This window comes from Ranitomeya variabilis, chromosome 2 (genome assembly GCF_051348905.1).
Source record: "Ranitomeya variabilis isolate aRanVar5 chromosome 2, aRanVar5.hap1, whole genome shotgun sequence".
Lineage (NCBI taxonomy): Eukaryota > Metazoa > Chordata > Amphibia > Anura > Dendrobatidae > Ranitomeya > Ranitomeya variabilis.
This window is the reverse complement of record NC_135233.1, coordinates 849,710,108-849,728,057: the sequence shown is the minus strand read 5'-3', so window position 1 is coordinate 849,728,057 and position 17,950 is coordinate 849,710,108. Positions and strand designations below refer to the sequence as shown.

At 53.2% G+C, this 17,950-nt stretch overlaps 1 protein-coding gene across 2 annotated transcripts in view; it reads right to left on the bottom strand.

Annotated features, from left to right (window-relative positions):
* Positions 1 to 16,640, bottom strand: part of LOC143808013 (phospholipid scramblase family member 5-like) — a 64,098-nt gene extending 47,458 nt beyond the window's left edge. For both annotated transcript variants that reach the window (XM_077290210.1, XM_077290209.1), the window contains exon 1: positions 16,131 to 16,640. In XM_077290210.1, the coding sequence (XP_077146325.1) occupies positions 16,131 to 16,560 (430 nt within the window). In that variant the 5' untranslated portion in view covers positions 16,561 to 16,640. The remainder of the gene's footprint in view (positions 1 to 16,130) is intronic.
* Between the last annotated feature and the right edge of the window lie 1,310 nt (positions 16,641 to 17,950).

Genomic DNA, 17,950 nt, shown 5'->3' with positions numbered 1-17,950 from the left:
GGCAGCAGGTAGCGCTGCTGCAAGATCAGTCACTGGGACGGAGTCAGTAGCGGTGGCACTAGCAGTCACTGGAGTGGTGTCAATCATCAGGGCAGGGTCGTTCTTCCTACCTGCTTCAGATGCGGTTCCTCCGGTGCCGGTCTGCTCCATCTCCGCTGGGGTCTGGAACGCTGGTTGCGGGGCCTTGTGCTGCGACGTTGTCATCTCTGCTTGCAGCATTCCGCTTTCCGGCAGGGCCTTGCTTTCCAGCTTCGGAGCTCCGGTTCTTCTTCCCTGCTCCGGACCAAGCGAGGCTGCCGACAGGCGTCTGGTGAGGCTCCCGATGATGGTCTTCTTCCACCCGGCCTCAGTGCTCAGCTGCGTCCGCCGGGGTTGGTGGATCAGCTTGTCCGCTCCGGTCTGCGGGAGGTCAGCGTCAACTGTGGAGGTCTGGCTGCGGTGCCTCTCCGGGTAGCTGGGGGAGTCCTCGGCTCCGACCCCACGCTCCGGCTCCGGGCGGCTGGCCATGGCGTCCTCCATGTCGCTGACTTCTTCTTCCTGATCCTTTTCCCGCCCTCTCCTTCGTGGGCGGTGTCGTTTTCTCGGTCTCCGCCCTCCATTGAGGATCAGGAGGCGGATCTCTGCTGCTGACGGACACGTCCTCACGGTGCAGAAATACTTAGACTGGGCGGCCATTGTCCTTCGCGCTCTTCAGCTTGTCTACGCCCACTCCACGCCCCTCTTCTTCTCCTGCGCTTCTCCTCAGCGATGCAATGGCGGCGGTTTTGGCGGTAATCCTTGTAGCAATGGCAGCACACAGTTTTCTCAATAAAGCACAGTCCAAGCACGATAAATCACAGTTCCAAGGCACACATGACCTGATTCCTCAGGCTTAAGTAGATCCTGTTCGTGACGCCAAAATGGAGCGCCCCCACTGCCGCAGGGCCGAGGAGTACCCGGTACCGGACCTCTGAGTCTCTGCTCTGGGGTTGTCACGGTGGCTAGGCCCGGTCCGTGACCCTGCCGAGGGGCGCACAGTTGATGATAGATGTGGATAGTGGTGGTGGTACGGTGCAGCAAATAACGAGGACACCAGGCTGCAGTCCCCCCACCTCCCTACCGAAGATCTCTCGGTCCCCAGTCCGGGTCCTGGATAACCAGGCTGCGCAAATCCGGCCGGTCCGATGGCACCTCCAGAGCTCTCTTCACAGGTGGAAATCTATGCCTTCCCTCTAGCGCTATGTGTTGCGGTCCTTCCCTGCTGTGCCCACGGAAAGTCCCCACAACTGTCGTGTCTGCTTCCTAAGTTCCCTCACAACACGATTAGATGATGTTCTGCTAATTCTCCGTCCCTCCCTGATGTTACGGTTAGGACGGCACCCGTCTGACGGGTAGGCTCGGAGCTCTTCTGGGACCCCAGAGTCGCCCCTCTCCACAAGTTGCCCCCCAAGACTGCATAGGTGATTTAGGTGAGACAGCCCGCCTGAGACTGACTGTCCTGCCGTAGGTTCGAAGCATTGCCTGAAGCTGTATATAGAAATACTTCCTTTGGCGTTCCGGCCACCGGTTGTTTGCGCCTCAGTAGGATGTTGCCTCGGTCTTACAGCACGACCCCTACCGGTATTCTCCTTCTTGCTTTGATCTCGCTTCTCACTCAGCACAATTCATCTCGCTTCCAATCCTTCCCTGGGCACCGCCGCCATGCTGAGCAGGCACGGTCCTGTCACGTTCTGTCCAGTTGCCAAGCCTCTGTCAGGATCCCACCCCTGACAGGGGCCCTACCGAATCTTCCCCCCACAACACCCTCTGCCACAAGGTGTTGCCTGGTTCCAACCCAGTCAGCTTTCTCTCTAACTTCCTGCCTGACCCCCAGTTTTACCAGTATGTGAGGAGTGGCCTAATGAATAGAACCCTTAGCTCCCCCTGGAGGCCCGGCTGTGAAATGTATTGGTGTCTGTGATACCTGGTCAGATGAACTCCTTCAGTGCCATCAGACGTACCATGGCTCCCCTTAGTGGCGGAGCCACAGTACTGCAACGACCAGGACTCTGGGGCGCTGCACACACAAGAGTGTGGACAAAGAAACAAGAGAACTGTGCAGAAAGAAGCAACAGGATTTTTGCTTTGAAAAAAGCAGTTGGTTTGCAAAGCGGCGTACAAATAGAAATGCAGCTATCAGGGAGCCTTATAAGCTACAGAGCTGATGCACAGAAATCTAGCCTTCACTGTCCCTGCAAAGAAAAGGTGGTGTTGGACAGTGGAAATCGCTACAGCACAAGCGGTTTGGGGGTTTATCTTTCCTCCCTAACAATATCCCTGCTTCTGACGAAGCTGCCAGCAACCTCTCCCTATGCTCAGATCGGCAGCAGTAAGATGGCGGTCGGCGTGCATGCCCCTTTATAGCCCCTGTAACACCGCAGAAAGCAATCCAATCACTGTCATGCCCTTCTCTAAGATGGTGGGGACCGAGACCTATGTCATCACGCTGCCCACACTCTGCGTCCTCCTTCATTGGCTGAGAAATGGTGCTGAACGCGTCATATGAAACGTGACTTTGGCGCGAAGATCGCCGACCGCATGGCCGATCTCACACTGGGATCAGGTCGAGTTTCACGAAACCCGACTTTGCCGAAAGTCGGCGATTTATGAAATTGACCGATCCGTTTCGCTCAACCCTATTCGCGACAGTGTTCCGCTGGTGGTACCGCGTAAGAGGCTGTGTGAGTGATAGTGTGTGTGAATGTGAGTGTGACTGAGTGTGTGAGTGAGTGTGTGAGAGTGTGTAAGTGTGTGTATGTGTGTGTGGTGCATACGGCGTATAGAGTAAGTGTGTGTGTGGTGCGTTTGGCATATACAGTGTGTTTGTGTGTGTGTGTGGTGCATACGGCGTATACTGTGTGTGTTTGTGATGCGTATAGCGTATACAGTGTGTGTGTATGTGTGTGTGGTGCGACGGTGTTCCGCTGGTGGTACCGTGCAATAGGTTGGTAGCAGAAACCGTTTTCATATTGAGACACCCATCACTTGGGTGTCCCAATATGGCTGTCGGTGAACTTCCTCCACTTGGAATTCCGGGATACGGTGACATCTGGACAGAACAGGAAATGAAAACATTACAAGGCAATTATATAAATAGATACATAGATAGATAGAAGAAAAGCCAGCAATTCATCTCCCGTGTGCTGTAAAATCAGTGCAGGAGCCGATAGGATAGAAGAGATGGATTACATACTGTAAATACATATAGAATAGGCAGATATATAGATGTCAGTGACAAATACAATAGCTACAGTCTGTGTGCAGCTTACTGTACATGTATTTATTTATTAAAAGATTATTTTTCTGAAAAAATTGCATGCTCCCACGAAATTTTCTTAACCGAGGAAAAGACGACGGCTGGGGTCCGATGTTTATAGCCTGGGAAGGGGGTAATACCCATGGAGCTTCCTAGGCTATTAATATCAGCTCACAAATGTATACTTTACTGCCTTTACTGGCTATGAAAATGGGGGGCACAAAAAAATGGCATAGGGTCCCCCTATAATTCATAACCAGCTAAAGCTATGCATACAGCAGCTAGCTGATATTAATAGCCTAGGAAGAGGCCTTGGATACTGCACTCCCCACAGGTTAAAAACATCAGCGCTTAGCCGCCCCAGAAAAGATGCATCTATAAGATATGCCAATTCTGGCATTTAGCCTCGCTGTAATAATTATAGGGGATAACTCAGGAGACTCTTTGCGTGGAACAAGACAACTACAGGACACAGTTTTATAAGTGGTAAAGTCTATATTATCACACGGTGATTCAAACAGGTGCAGAGAGAAACTCAAGTCCACAACACTTGGTGTAAATATTTAACGCAGCTTAGCAGTCTATAGGGAACTTCAGAGGAAAATGCAAACATGCAGAAAGTCTATGAAGCACAGTTATTCTTAAGGATACTTGACACGAATAAGTCCTTGTCTTAGTCCAAACACAGATAGATATGCTTAGAAGGCAGTTCAAATAATATCTTAGCACAACCAGGGAGGCCTGGGTAATAGTCTCAGGTTTTTGCAGAGCAGCAACAGCTTACATGTCCAGCAAATGCAGATGGAAGTAAACACGAGCAGCAGATGAAGGAGGATTACTGGAAACTGGTGTATGCAGCAGGAACTCAGAGCAGAGTAGCAGGATCACCACACAGGTTCACAGGAGCAGGTATATAGCCGGGTAGTCACCAGTGGTCAGGAGCTGGAGCAAGGCAGAATACTCTAGCGCAGACTGAAGGCTGGGTTGGAGTTTTATAGCAGGAAGACACAGTGCACATGAGACCAAAGATGCCATCTTCGAAAAGGGCAGTAATGCACAAAAGGTAATAAAAAATGTTCAGAGTCCTGACACTCGCTTTTCCCACTTGCCCTGTAGAGGTGGCAAGTGGGATGATAGTGGTGGGGGTTGATGTCACCTTTGTATTGTCAGGTGACATCAAGCCTCGAGGTTAGTAATGGAGAGGAATCAATAATACGCCCGCATTACTAACCCCATAGTCACATTGTAAGAAAACACAGACACCCAGAAAAAAGTTCTTTAATTGAAAGAATCTCACAGACTCCTTTAATAATCTTAATTAAACCATATTTATGACCTTGCCTAATTCCATCAAAGCCGTCATTCTCCTGTAATAAACCAAAAACAAAAAATACCCCTCAAATATCTGTTGTTCTGTCCCACTCCGTGTCTGGGGGATAAATAGTTTTCAACCTGAACGGTGCCAAGATGCGACCGTCCAGGCTGAGAACCACTGGTGAATGAGCTGCTGGGAGGGCAGCGTCAGTGACCGGCGGTGTCATCACTGAGGCTGTGCTCCAGGCCGGGCTGAACTGCGGTGACCTCGGTGAGATCCCTGCTAGCATCGTGAAAAAGTTACACAGTGCAGAGGCGAGTTCACCGCTGTTGAAATTCATTGCGGTGAAATTCTCCCGATGAACTCACCTCTGCACTGTGCGTCTTTCTCATGATTAGTGTTGAGCGATACCGTCCGATACTTGAAAGTATCGGTATCGGAAAGTATCGGCCGATACCGGCAAAGTATCGGATCTAATCCGATACCGATACCCGATACCAATACAAGTCAATGGGACTCAAGTATCGGACGGTATCCCTGATGGTTCCCAGGGTCTGAAGGAGAGGAAACTCTCCTTCAGGCCCTGGGAACCATATTAATGTGTAAAATAAAGAATTAAAATAAAAAATATTGCTATACTCACCTCTCCGAGGGAACCGGCAGCGTTGTTTGCTTAAAATGCGCGCTTTTCCTTCCTTCCGTGACGTCACAGCTTCTGATTGGTCGCGTGCCGCCCATGTGGCCGCGACGCGACCAATCACAGCAAGCCGTGACGTAATTTTCAGGTCCTTCTAGGCATTCAGTATTTTAAAATTACGTTCCGGCTTTGTGATTGGTCGCGTCGCGGTCACATGGGCGACGCGACCAATCAGAAGCCGTGACGTCACGGGAGGCAGGTGACGCGCGCATTTTAAAATGCGCGCGTGTCCAGCCTCCCGTGACGTCACGGCTTGTGATTGGTCGCGTCGCCCATGTGACCGCGACGCGACCAATCACAAAGCCGGAACGTAATTTTAAAATACTGAAGGACCTGAAATTACGTCACGGCTTGCTGTGATTGGTTGCGTCGCGGCCAACATGGGCGACGCGACCAATCACAAGCCGTGACGTCACGGGAGGCAGGAGACGCGCGCATTTTAAAATGTGCGCGTCTCCTGCCTCCCGTGACGTCACGGCTTGTGATTGGTCGCGTCGCCCATGTGACCGCGACGCGACCAATCACAAAGCCGGAACGTAATTTTAAAATACTGAATGCCTAGAAGGACCTGAAAATTACGTCACAGCTTGCTGTGATTGGTCGCGTCGCGGCCACATGGGCGGCACGCGACCAATCAGAAGCCGTGACGTCACGGAAGGAAGGAAAAGCGCGCATTTTAAGCAAACAACGCTGCCGGTTCCCTCGGTGAGGTCCAGGCTGCGTCGGAGAGGTGAGTATAGCAATATTTTTTATTTTAATTCTTTCTTTTACACATTAATGTTGTTTCGATACCGATACCCGATACCACAAAAGTATCGGATCTCGGTATCGGAATTCCGATACAGCAAATATCGGCCGATACCCGATACTTGCGGTATCGGAATGCTCAACACTACTCATGATGCTAGCGGGGATCTCACCGAGGTCACTGCAGTTCATCCTTTTCTTTTGGGGCCATTTCGTGTCTACCGACACCTTTTGTTGTTTGCCTGTACTCTCCCCACCTGATTGTTTGCTATGAAATAATAGAAGACGATGTGATGAGTACCATCATCTTCATGGGACTTTTAAGGTATGTACACACGCTGCGGACTGGTGTACGGATTTTTCCGCACTGATTTTGATAAATCCGCAGGGCAAAAACACTGCGTTTTTCCTGCGGATTTATTGCAGATTTACTGCGGATTTACCGCGGTTTTTGTGCATATTCTACTGCGGTTTTACACCTGCGGTTTTTTATTATGGAGCTGGTGTAAAACCGCTGCAGAATCTGCACAAAGAATTGACATGCTGCGGAAAATAAACCGCTGCGGATCCACAGTAAAAACCACAACGTGTGCACATACTCTTAGGGTATGTGCACACGTATTCTTGAGGTCTGCGGATTTTTCCACAGCAGATTTGTGAAAACCGCAGGTAAAAGGCACTGCATTTTACCTGCGGATTTCCTGCGGAATTACCGCGGATTTACAGCGGTTTTTGTGCGGATTCCACTGCGGTTTTACACCTGCGGTTTTCTATTATGGAGCAGGTGTAAAACCGCTGCGGATTCCGCACAAAGAATTGACATGCTGCGGAATGTAAACCGCTGCGTTTCCGCGTTTTTTTCTGCAGCATCGGCACTGCGGATTGCATTTCCCATAGGTTTTTCATTGCACTGTAAACGCATGGGAAACCGCTGCGGACTCGCAGCTGCGGAAACGCTGCGGATCTGCTGCAAAATCCGCAGCGTGTGAACATAGCCTCATATTATGACAGAGCACCGCTGATTTTTATGGCAGTTAGCAACGAGTATTATTCATCATGGAGCATTTACAGGAGGAAGTCCGTAGTGCCAAGTGGTTTTCCTTTTTGTCTTTTTTACATGAGCTCTGTTGTATTAACCTGTAAGGTTATGGAGAGTTATTGAAGCTAAGTCATTGAAGCTAACCTGCTATACTGCTAGGCCCCGACATCTGATACGTCTCTTGTAGCTAGAAAGCACCAGGAACATTCTTGGGAGATAGACAAGCTCCCAGCACCTGTGATTTATTAATAATGGATGTCTCATAGCTGGTGAGTGTGTGTTTTATTGAAGACGTCTTTCCTAGCCTTTAAGTGGTGTGAAATCTGAGCTTTACTGTCAGCAGAAGACAGGTGCGGGGAACTATGAATATGATGAGACCAATATTGTGCAATATAGCATGAGCTGGCTCAGTCCATTACACAGTTGTGCTGTCACTGAGGGGAAAGTGCTAAAATATCCATTAAGTTAAAACTTTCATCAAGTCCTAAAATGTGCTCTATTAAGTCTTACCACCGAAATTTTACATACTGATTTCAGAGACCTGCAGCTTCGTTCTGACTGCTGATCACCGCCCCCGAACTGTCAGTAATGAAAAACACTGGTCAACTATGAGAAGTCAGCTCTACGCTAATTACGGTATGGTTTCCATATTGTAGCAGGTGGCGGCTGATATCTCCATGAAACATCCAGGACGCCATCTTCTTTTCTTACTAACATACATAGACATCTGATAGAATGAAGTTGTGGCCAAGGGGGAAAGGTTTAGGAATAGGGATGAGTGAATAGCTTCAGATAACTCCTTATCCGAATAGCTATAACCAGTGACGTAACTTGAAACTCATGGGCCCCGATGCGAAAGCTCCAACGGCACCCCCAAATATTTGAAATCTTTAATAGCAATAGTCTTTTTCTATAGGCCAAAGACACTTTTAGGGCCCCCTAGGCTCCAGGGCCCGGGTGCGATTTCAACCCCTGCACCTGCTGTAGCTACCCCCCTGGCTATAGCGCTTTCTGAATAGCTGCATCGGAAATCTCGATACATGGAGCGCTCCGGATAGTCAGCTGTTCAACACTGCAGCTGTGTAAGGAGGTGGCGGGTACCCTCAATTGCCTTCTCTCTCCTGAATACGAGCACATGTGTTACGGGCAGCTTCCTAGTGTTTTTTGAATGTAATCTGCGATTTTCTGATGTTCTTGTATTGTGTCACGTGCGGTATTATAATGTGATGTTCTCTTAATGTCTTATCAATGTAAATATATTCTTTAGGGATAGCGTACTAAGGGTTAAACAGTTGGGAGGAGTTAAAAGGGGGACGGTGCAAAGCCTCTGTTACTTAGGGAAGGCACTTCCTGCTCTAAGAGCAGAGCCTGGGCAGGCTTGCCCAGAGCAAGACCTGTGCCATAGCGAGGACAGAAGATTTCCCGGTCATGGGGATAAAAGCTGCCCCAGCTTGTCGGGCAGCATGGACGCACACTGGCTCTGCGGGATCGGCCCCAGGAGGAATATGGGGTTTGGGACCAGGATAGGAGCTGGTGGTATGCAACATACAGAGGCTGCAAGGAAAGTACAGGAAGCATTATCTTGTTTGCACCCTGTTCAGTAAAGTTTTGCCATTGGAACAGAACTGTGGCTTGTGGTGTTTTTCTGAGATGTCGTCCCCTGCAACCAGAGTGAACGTGTGCTGAAGGTAGCTGACTGTACCGCAGGACTGAGACTTCACTTGTCTTTTCATGTGCAAGGTGCTGGGGTGCTCACTGATGGTGGCGTAGTAAACTCACCCATGACTACCACCCCGTGCCACCTTGTTACAGCTGCATGTGTCATGGCAGTGTGACATTCACAACACATGCATGGACAGCCCAACAAACAGGCTATCCACGAACAGCTGATTATCGCGAGCGCTCCAGGTATCCGGGTTCCCGATGCAGCTATTCAGTAAGCGCTATAGCTATTTAGATAAGGAGTTATCCGAAGCTATTCGCTCATTCCTATTTAGGAAATGTCAAATTGTCATGATGTTTAAACTAACAAAAAGGTGTTTGTAGGTCTACACTGTACAGTGTACAAGCCCACTCACGAGGGGAAGGCTGGCCATCTGGCAATTCTTGTAAAAGCCAGATAGGTTGGTCCGGCAGTGGGCTACAAGCCCACAAGGACTCAGAAACAGATGCTTTCTTCGCCACATAGTTAGGTCACTGGCTGTTTCATGCCTGCGACTTGTAAGAGAGGGCACACTGGGCAGCACAGTGATGTGTCACTCCACCTATGCCTGCCCAGATCCTGCAGTGAGGAGGAGCACATTACTACCTGGCATGGGAGTGGGGTTAGGTAGGCACTGGTTTAATTTCATACTTTTTTTTAATTCTTTTCCAGGCATTCTTATTAGGGGCACAATGTACAGCATTATTATAAGGCACAATGGGTGGGGCAGGGATTATTTCAAACAGGTAAAAAGGAGGGATCTCATTATTATAAGGAAACACAATGGAGGGCATTATTATTATGCAGCACAATGAGAAGAATTATTCTAAGGATGCACAAGGGGGCATTATTATAAAGCGGTATAATGGGGCATTATTACAGCAAAGAGGCACAGGTGGATATTACTATTACTAGATGGCAGCCCGATTCTAAAGAATCGGGAGTCTAGAATCCATATATACTTTATTTATTCAAATGTAAGAATAATACAATTAATAAATAATAGTAAGAAAGAACAAAAAATGGCTGCACTCACCAGCTCTTGACAATTCTTGTTATTTAAGGTACAGTTACACAGGATCCATGAACATGCTTATGAGGGGAGTGATGAAAGACATCAGACGACAACTTTGCGTGTTGTGGCAAATGCCACAACAACGGTTCTTTGCTTAAGAACAATAATGTAAATAATAAATAATATGTATCAATAACTATGTATATTGGTATGTTCTTTCTTGGCACAAATTGCAGGAAGTAGTATTCTAGGCAATTATATATTAGATGAAGGAAATACATGGTGCTTGAACAGCGCTACCAGCTTTACAGCAGCACTTTTCACACACGGGACTGGGGGGCGCGCTTACTTTTGCACCCGGGGCCGGGGGCGCGCTTACTTTTGCACCCGGGGGCGCACTTACTTTTGCACCCGGAGGCGCACTTACTTTTGCACCCGGGGGCGCACTTACTTTTGCACCCGGGGGCGCACTTACTTTTGCACCCGGGGGCGCACTTACTTTTGCACCCGGGGGCGCACTTACTTTTGGGGCCGCACTTACTTTTGGTGGGCGGGGCTCCTCAGCCTCCGATTTGGTTGGTGGGGCCCCTCGTCCTCCGATTTGGTGGGTGGGGACCCTCGGCCTCCGATTTGGTGGGCGGGGACCGGCCTCCGATTTGGTGGGCGGGGACGCTCGGCCTCCGATTTGGTGGGCGGGGACGCTCGACCTCCGATTTGGTGGGCGGGGACCCTCGGCCTCCGCTTTGGTGGGCGGGGACCCTCGGCCTCCGCTTTGGTTGGCGGGGCCCCACGGCCTCCGATTTGGTGGGCGGGGTCCCTCTGCCTTCGCTTTGGTGGGCGGGGCCGCTCGGCCTTCGATTTGGTGGGCGGGGCTCCTCGGCCTCCGATTTGGTTGGCGGGGCCCCTCGGCCTCCGACTTGGTGGGCAGGGACCCTCGGCCTCCGATTTGGTGGGCGGGGCCCCTCGGCCTCCGATTTGGTTGGTGGGGCCCCTCGGCCTCCGATTTGGTGGGCGGGGACCCTCGGCCTCCGATTTGGTGGGCGGGGACCCTCGGCCTCCAATTTGGTGGGCGGGGACCCTCGGCCTCCGATTTAGTGGGCGGGGACCCTCGGCCTCTGATTTGGTGGGCGGGGACCCTCGGCCTCCGATTTGGTGGGCGGGGACCCTCGGCCTCCGATTTGGTGGGCGGGGACCCTCGGCCTCCGATTTGGTTGGTGTGGACCCTCGGCCTCCGATTTGGTGAGCGGGGACCCTCGGCCTCCGATTTGGTTGGTGTGGACCCTCGGCCTCCGATTTGGTGGGCGGGGACCCTCGGCCTCCAATTTGGTGAGCGGGGACCCTCGGCCTCCGATTTGGTGGGCGGGGACCCTTGGCCTCCGATTTGGTGGGCGGTGCCCATCGGCCTCCGATGTGGTGGGCGGGGCCCCTCGGCCTCCGATGTGGTGGGCGGGGCCCCCCGGCCTCCGATTTGGTGGGCGGGGACCTTCGGCCTCCGATTTGGAAGGCGGGGCCCCTCGGCCTCCGATTTGGTGGGCGGGGACCCTCGGCCTCCAATTTGGTGGGCGGGGACCCTCGGCCTCCGATTTGGTGGGCGGGGACCCTCGGCCTCTGATTTGGTGGGCGGGGACCCTCGGCCTCCGATTTGGTGGGCGGGGCCCCTCGGCCTCCGATTTGGTGGGCGGGGCCCCTCGGCCTCCGATGTGATGGTCGGGGCCCCTCGGCCTCCGCTTTGGAGGGCGGGGCCGGGCCCCTCGGCCTCCGCTTTGGTGGGCGGGGCCGCTCGGCCTTCGATTTGTTGGGCGGGGCTCCTCGGCCTCCGATTTGGTTGGCGGGGCCCCTCGGCCTCCGATTTGGTTGGCGGGGCCCCTTATCCTCCGATTTGGTGGGCGGGGACTCTCGGCCTCCGATTTGGTGGGCGAGGACCCTCGGCCTCCGATTTGGTTGGCGGGGCCCCTCGGCCTCCGATTTGGTTGGCGGGGCCCCTCGGCCTCCGATTTGGTTGGCGGGGCCCCTCGGCCTCCGATTTGGTGGGCGGGGACCCTCGGCCTCCGATTTGGTGGGCGGGGACCCTCGGCCTCCGATTTGGTGGGCGGGGACCCTCGGCCTCCGATTTGGTTGGCGAAGCCCCTCGGCCTCCGATTTGGTTGGCGGGGCCCCTCGGCCTCCGATTTGGTGGGCGGGGACCCTCGGCCTCCGATTTGGTGGGCGGGGACCCTCGGCCTCCGATTTGGTGGTCGGGGACCCTCGGCCTCCGCTTTGGTGGGCGGGGCCCCTCGGCCTCCGATTTGGTGGGCGGGGTCCCTCGGCCTTCGATTTGGTGGGCGGGGCCCCTCGGCCTCCGATTTGGTTGGTGTGGACCCTCGGCCTCCGATTTGGTGGGCGGGGACCCTCGGCCTCCGATTTGGTGGGCGGGGACCCTCGGCCTCCGATTTGGTGGGCGGGGCCCATCGGCCTCCGATGTGGTGGGCTGGGCCCCTCGGCCTCCGATTTGGTGGGCGGGGACTCCCGGCCTCCGATTTGGTGGGCGGGGCCCCTCGGCCTCCGATTTGGTAGGCGGGGACCCTCGGCCTCCGATTTGGTGGGCGGGGACCCTCGGCCTTCGATTTGGTGGGCGGGGACCCTCGGCCTTCGATTTGGTAGGCGGGGCCCCTCGGCCTCCGATTTGGTGGGCGGGGACCCTCGGCCTCCGATTTGGTGGGCGGGGACCCTCGGCCTCCGATTTGGTGGGCGGGGACCCTCGGCCTCCGATTTGGTGGGTGGGGCCCCTCGGCCTCCGATGTGGTGGTCGGGGCCCCTCGGCCTCCGCTTTGGTGGGCGGGGCCGGGCCCCTCGGCCTCCGCTTTGGTGGGCGGGGCCGCTCTGCCTTCAATTTGTTGGGCGGGGCTCCTCGGCCTCTGATTTGGTTGGCGGGGCCCCTCGGCCTCCGATTTGGTTGGCGGGGCCCCTTATCCTCCGATTTGGTAGGCGGGGACTCTCGGCCTCCGATTTGGTGGGCAGGGACCCTCGGCCTCCGATTTGGTGGGCGGGGCCCCTCGGCCTCCGATTTGGTTGGCGGGGCCCCTCGGCCTCTGATTTGGTGGGCGGGGACCCTCGGCCTCCGATTTGGTGGGCGGGGCCCCTCGGCCTCCGATTTCGTTGGTGGGGCCCCTCGGCCTCCGATTTGGTGGGCGGGGACCCTCGGCCTCCGATTTGGTGGGCGGGGACCCTCGGCCTCCGCTTTGGTGGGTGGGGCCCGTCGGCCTCCGATTTGGTGGGCGGGGCCCCTCGGCCTCCGATTTGGATGGGGTGGACCCTCGGCCTCCGATTTGGTGGGCGGGGACCCTCGGCCTCCGATTTGGTGGGCGGGGCCCCTCGGCCTCCGATGTGGTGGGCGGGGCCCCTCGGCCTCCGATTTGGAGGGCGGGGACCCCCGGCCTCCGATTTGGTGGGCAGGGCCCCTCGGCCTCCGATTTGGTGGGCGGGGACCCTCGGCCTCCGATTTGGTGGGCGGGGACCCTCGGCCTCCGATTTGGTGGGCGGGGACCCTCGGCCTCCGATTTGGTGGGCGGGGACCCTCGGCCTCCGATTTGGTGGGCGGGGACCCTCGGCCTCCGCTTTCGTTGGCGGGGCGCCTCGACCTTCGATTTGGTGGGCGGGGCTCCTCGGCCTCCGATTTGGTTGGTGGGGCCCCTCGGCCTCCAATTTGGTGGGCGGGGACCCTCGGCCTCCAATTTGGTGTGTGGGGACCCTCGGCCTCCGATTTGGTGGGCGGGGACCCTCGGCCTCCGCTTTGGTGGGTGGGGCCCGTCGGCCTCCGATTTGGTGGGCGGGGCCCCTCGGCCTCCGATTTGGATGGGGTGGACCCTCGGCCTCCGATTTGGTGGGCGGGGACCCTCGGCCTCCGATTTGGTGGGCGGGGCCCCTCGGCCTCCGATGTGGTGGGCGGGGCCCCTCGGCCTCCGATTTGGAGGGCGGGGACCCCCGGCCTCCGATTTGGTGGGCAGGGCCCCTCGGCCTCCGATTTGGTGGGCGGGGACCCTCGGCCTCCGATTTGGTGGGCGGGGACCCTCGGCCTCCGATTTGGTAGGCGGGGCCCCTTGGCCTCCGATTTGGTGGGCGAGGACCCTCGGCCTCCGATTTGGTGGGCGGGGCCCCTCGGCCTCCGATGTGGTGGTCGGGGCCCCTCGGCCTCCGATTTGGTTGGCGGGGCCACTCGGCCTCCGATTTGGTGTGTGCTCTGCCTGGGGCCACTGTGCTCTGCCTGGGGCCCCATATGCTGCCTGGGGCCCCTGTGCTCTGCCTGGGGCCCCATATGCTGCCTGGGGCCCCTGTGCTCTGCCTGGGGCCCCATGTTCTGCCTGGGGCCCCTGTGCTCTGCCTGGGGCCACTGTGCTCTGCCTGGGGCCCCATGTTCTGCCTGGGGCCACTGTGCTCTGCCTGGGGCCCCTGTGCTCTGCCTGGGACCACTGTGCTCTGCCTGGGGCCCCATATGCTGCCTGGGGCCCCTGTGCTCTGCCTGGGGCCACTGTGCTCTGCCTGGGGCCCCATATGCTGCCTGGGGCCACTGTGCTCTGCCTGGGGCCCCATATGCTGCCTGGGGCCACTGTGCTCTGCCTGGGGCCCCATATGCTGCCTGGGGCCACTGTGCTCTGCCTGGGGCCCCATATGCTGCCTGGGGCCCCTGTGCTCTGCCTGGGGCCCCTGTGCTCTGCCTGGGGCCCCATGTTCTGCCTGGGGCCCCTGTGCTCTGCCTGGGGCCACTGTGCTCTGCCTGGGGCCCCATATGCTGCCTGGGGCCCCTGTGCTCTGCCTGGGGCCCCTGTGCTCTGCCTGGGGCCCCATATGCTGCCTGGGGCCCCTGTGCTCTGCCTGGGGCCCCTGTGCTCTGCCTGGGGCCCCATGTTCTGCCTGGGGCCCCTGTGCTCTGCCTGGGGCCACTGTGCTCTGCCTGGGGCCCCATATGCTGCCTGGGGCCCCTGTGCTCTGCCTGGGGCCCCTGTGCTCTGCCTGGGGCCCCATGTTCTGCCTGGGGCCCCTGTGCTCTGCCTGGGGCCACTGTGCTCTGCCTGGGGCCCCATATGCTGCCTGGGGCCCCTGTGCTCTGCCTGGGGCCCCATATGCTGCCTGGGGCCCCTGTGCTCTGCCTGGGGCCCCATAGGCTGCCTGGGGCCCCTGTGCTCTGCCTGGGACCACTGTGCTCTGCCTGGGGCCCCATATGCTGCCTGGGGCCCCTGTGCTCTGCCTGGGGCCACTGTGCTCTGCCTGGGGCCCCATATGCTGCCTGGGGCCCCTGTGCTCTGCCTGGGTCTAGGACACTGGTGACGTCACTTATCTCCGGACATTAGCTCCGGACATTAGCTCCGGACATTAGCTCCGGACATTAGCTCCGGACATTATCTCCAGACATTAGCTCCGGACAAAGCCACGGAAGTTGGCACAAATTGCAGGAAGTAGTATTCTAGGCAATTATATATTAGATAAGGAAGCACACAGGGCATAATTATTATAAGGAACCTTAGGGGGCATTATTATTATTATTATTATTATAAGGCACAGGGGTTAAGGAGAAGCTGTTGAGATGACCTATTCACACAGGGCATTTTTGCCGCTTTTTTGCAGCTTTTTTATGCTAATTTTCAGCTGCTTTTTACAGTACCAGTAAAGCCTATGAGATTTCAGAAATCACATGCACACACATTGGTTTTTTGTTTGATCAGTATTTTGTGCTTTGCTGCGTATTTTGGACATAGATCATGTCACTTCTTTCAGCGTTTTTTCTGTGTTTTTTCTGCTTTTTTCACCCACTGATTTGAATGGCTGTTGAGAAAACGCAGCAAAAACGCAGGTATCATTATTTGCTGCATTTTTTGCTGCTAAAAATTCAAGGACAATAGCATGGACAAATAGAATAAAAAACACACCAAAAAACCCCCGCACCAAATACGCAACAAAAAACGCACCTTTCCTGCCAAGAAGATCAGGTTTTGCTGCAGAAAAAAAGCTGCAAAAACGCCCTTTGTGAACTTACCCTTAATATTCAATAATATAAAAGCCACATTTTCCAACCAAATTTTGATAAGCGGCATTCAGCATTAGAACCAATCAAATGAAATAGAAGTTTGATTTTATTGCATGACTTGCACTATAAATCAGCTTGCTTATTCTGTAAACTATTGCCTGGTCCATTCTCATAGTAGTATTCTAGGACAACATGTTAATAAGAAAATTGATACATAATTGTATTATTTTAATTGCTGGCAGTAAAGGAAATTTAACATTTTACAGCCAGAAATGTTCACATATAAACCAAGTTTAACATGTAAGTGATCTATGATAAAGAAGTATTCTGGAAAACACCTTACCTTGTGGTTTGGCTTTGGATGTTATACAGAATTGCTGAGCGCTCGCTAAGATCTGTAGTCCTGAACAAACTGATTCATCTAATTCTTCCACTATGGTAAGAGATCTTTGAACCCTCAGCTCCCTGTCTGTGGATCTGCTGTGAGAAGATGAAGAAGACACATAGGTAACGGGAGCGACTCCTTTCCTTGAAGATCTTACACTCTTTGGATCAGAACACTTTTCTGTTTCTATTATTCCATTTTCTAGACTATTTGCCTTTGTTCTGTATGAATGTCTTCGGTTCTCATCTTTCTGATTAGAAGCTTGTGTGTGGGAAACTTCCATACATCTGCACTGCTTCTTCTCTTTAGGGCCCTTAGCATGATGGTCAATATGTTTCTCTCTCTGGAGATATCCAAAGGGTGATGGCTGACACTGTACAATCGACATGTCAAAACTCTTTCTACACTTAGTAAGGTTGCAGGTAATAAGTCACTGTTATTTTTCCTGCTAGTTCAAGTTGTCTGACATCAATCCTCCCTAGTTTCCCAAGTTATCTCCTTTATTCATCTCAATCCCCTCTGCCTATTCACGTTTCCAGCCCAACCACCCGGATGCTGCATAATTCTCTGCAGGAGGCTGTCCGGTCTGTCATCCAAACAGATGAGTTACCATGAAAAGGGTACAAAAGTCAACTAAATTCTTACTGGGATTATGAGCAAGAAAAGAGACTGTAGACATTCTTTATTCAGGACAACTGTCGATCAGTTTCCTAGGCCAAGAACCGCATATATTCCAAGTCCACATTTTCATAGCGTCATGATATCCTCACAGACATTTACTGTTCTCCTTGAGATATAAATCCAGAGACTTGAAAAACAAATGGGTTTTAAGGAATCATTACTAATAGGGTTTAATTAGAAATTAGACAAATGTCTGACTTCTGTGTTTTTATCTATGCATACAATAAAGGTATCATTGAAATGCAGTTGGTGTAATAAATATAAAAAATCTGTAGATTCATGATCAGAGGGACAGATTGTAGTAAATTCTTTGATTAAACACATTACGTCATTTGGCTTGTTAGAGTTGAGCCTATGTTGTGAATGAAGCACAATGCTCTTATTGAGTACATTACAAGAGCAGTTCTGGGAAATGAGGCAGTTGTTGGCTGCCGTCTACTTCTAACTTCACAGACAGACAAGAGAAAGAGAATTCATTGCCGTGTTTACTCTGGATCCCACACCAAGAAGGATTCTCTTTACCATCTGACAGCATGACACATCCACATGGGCCACATGTTTGTTCAAAGACTAGTGTCTTTCACAATAGGATTGCAGAATTAAATTTCGTCAGTGATGCCAGACAGGGTCAGATAAGGGTGTCCGTGATACAGAGCAAATCTTTTTTGGGTCATTCGAAGAGCCCAGATATGGATGTGTATTGACATTTCACTACAATTTTTTTCACACACTTGAATTAACTAGCCACACTCAAAAAACACCAACTCACACTTCTGTATACAGTAGGTACGGAAAATATTCAGACCCCTTTACATCTTCACTCTTTGGTTCATTCGCGCCATTTGGAAAATTCAAAAAAGTTAATTTTTTTTTCACATTAATGTACACTCTGCACCCCATCTTGACTGGAAAAAAAACAGAAATGTAGACATTTTTGCAAATTTATTAAAAAGAGAAACTGAAATATCACATGGTCATATAAGTATTCAGAGCCTTTGCTCAGACACTCATACTTAAGTCACATGCTGTCCATTTCCTTGTGATCCTCCTTGAGATGGTTCTACTCCTTCATTGGAGGCCAGCTGTGTTTAATTAAA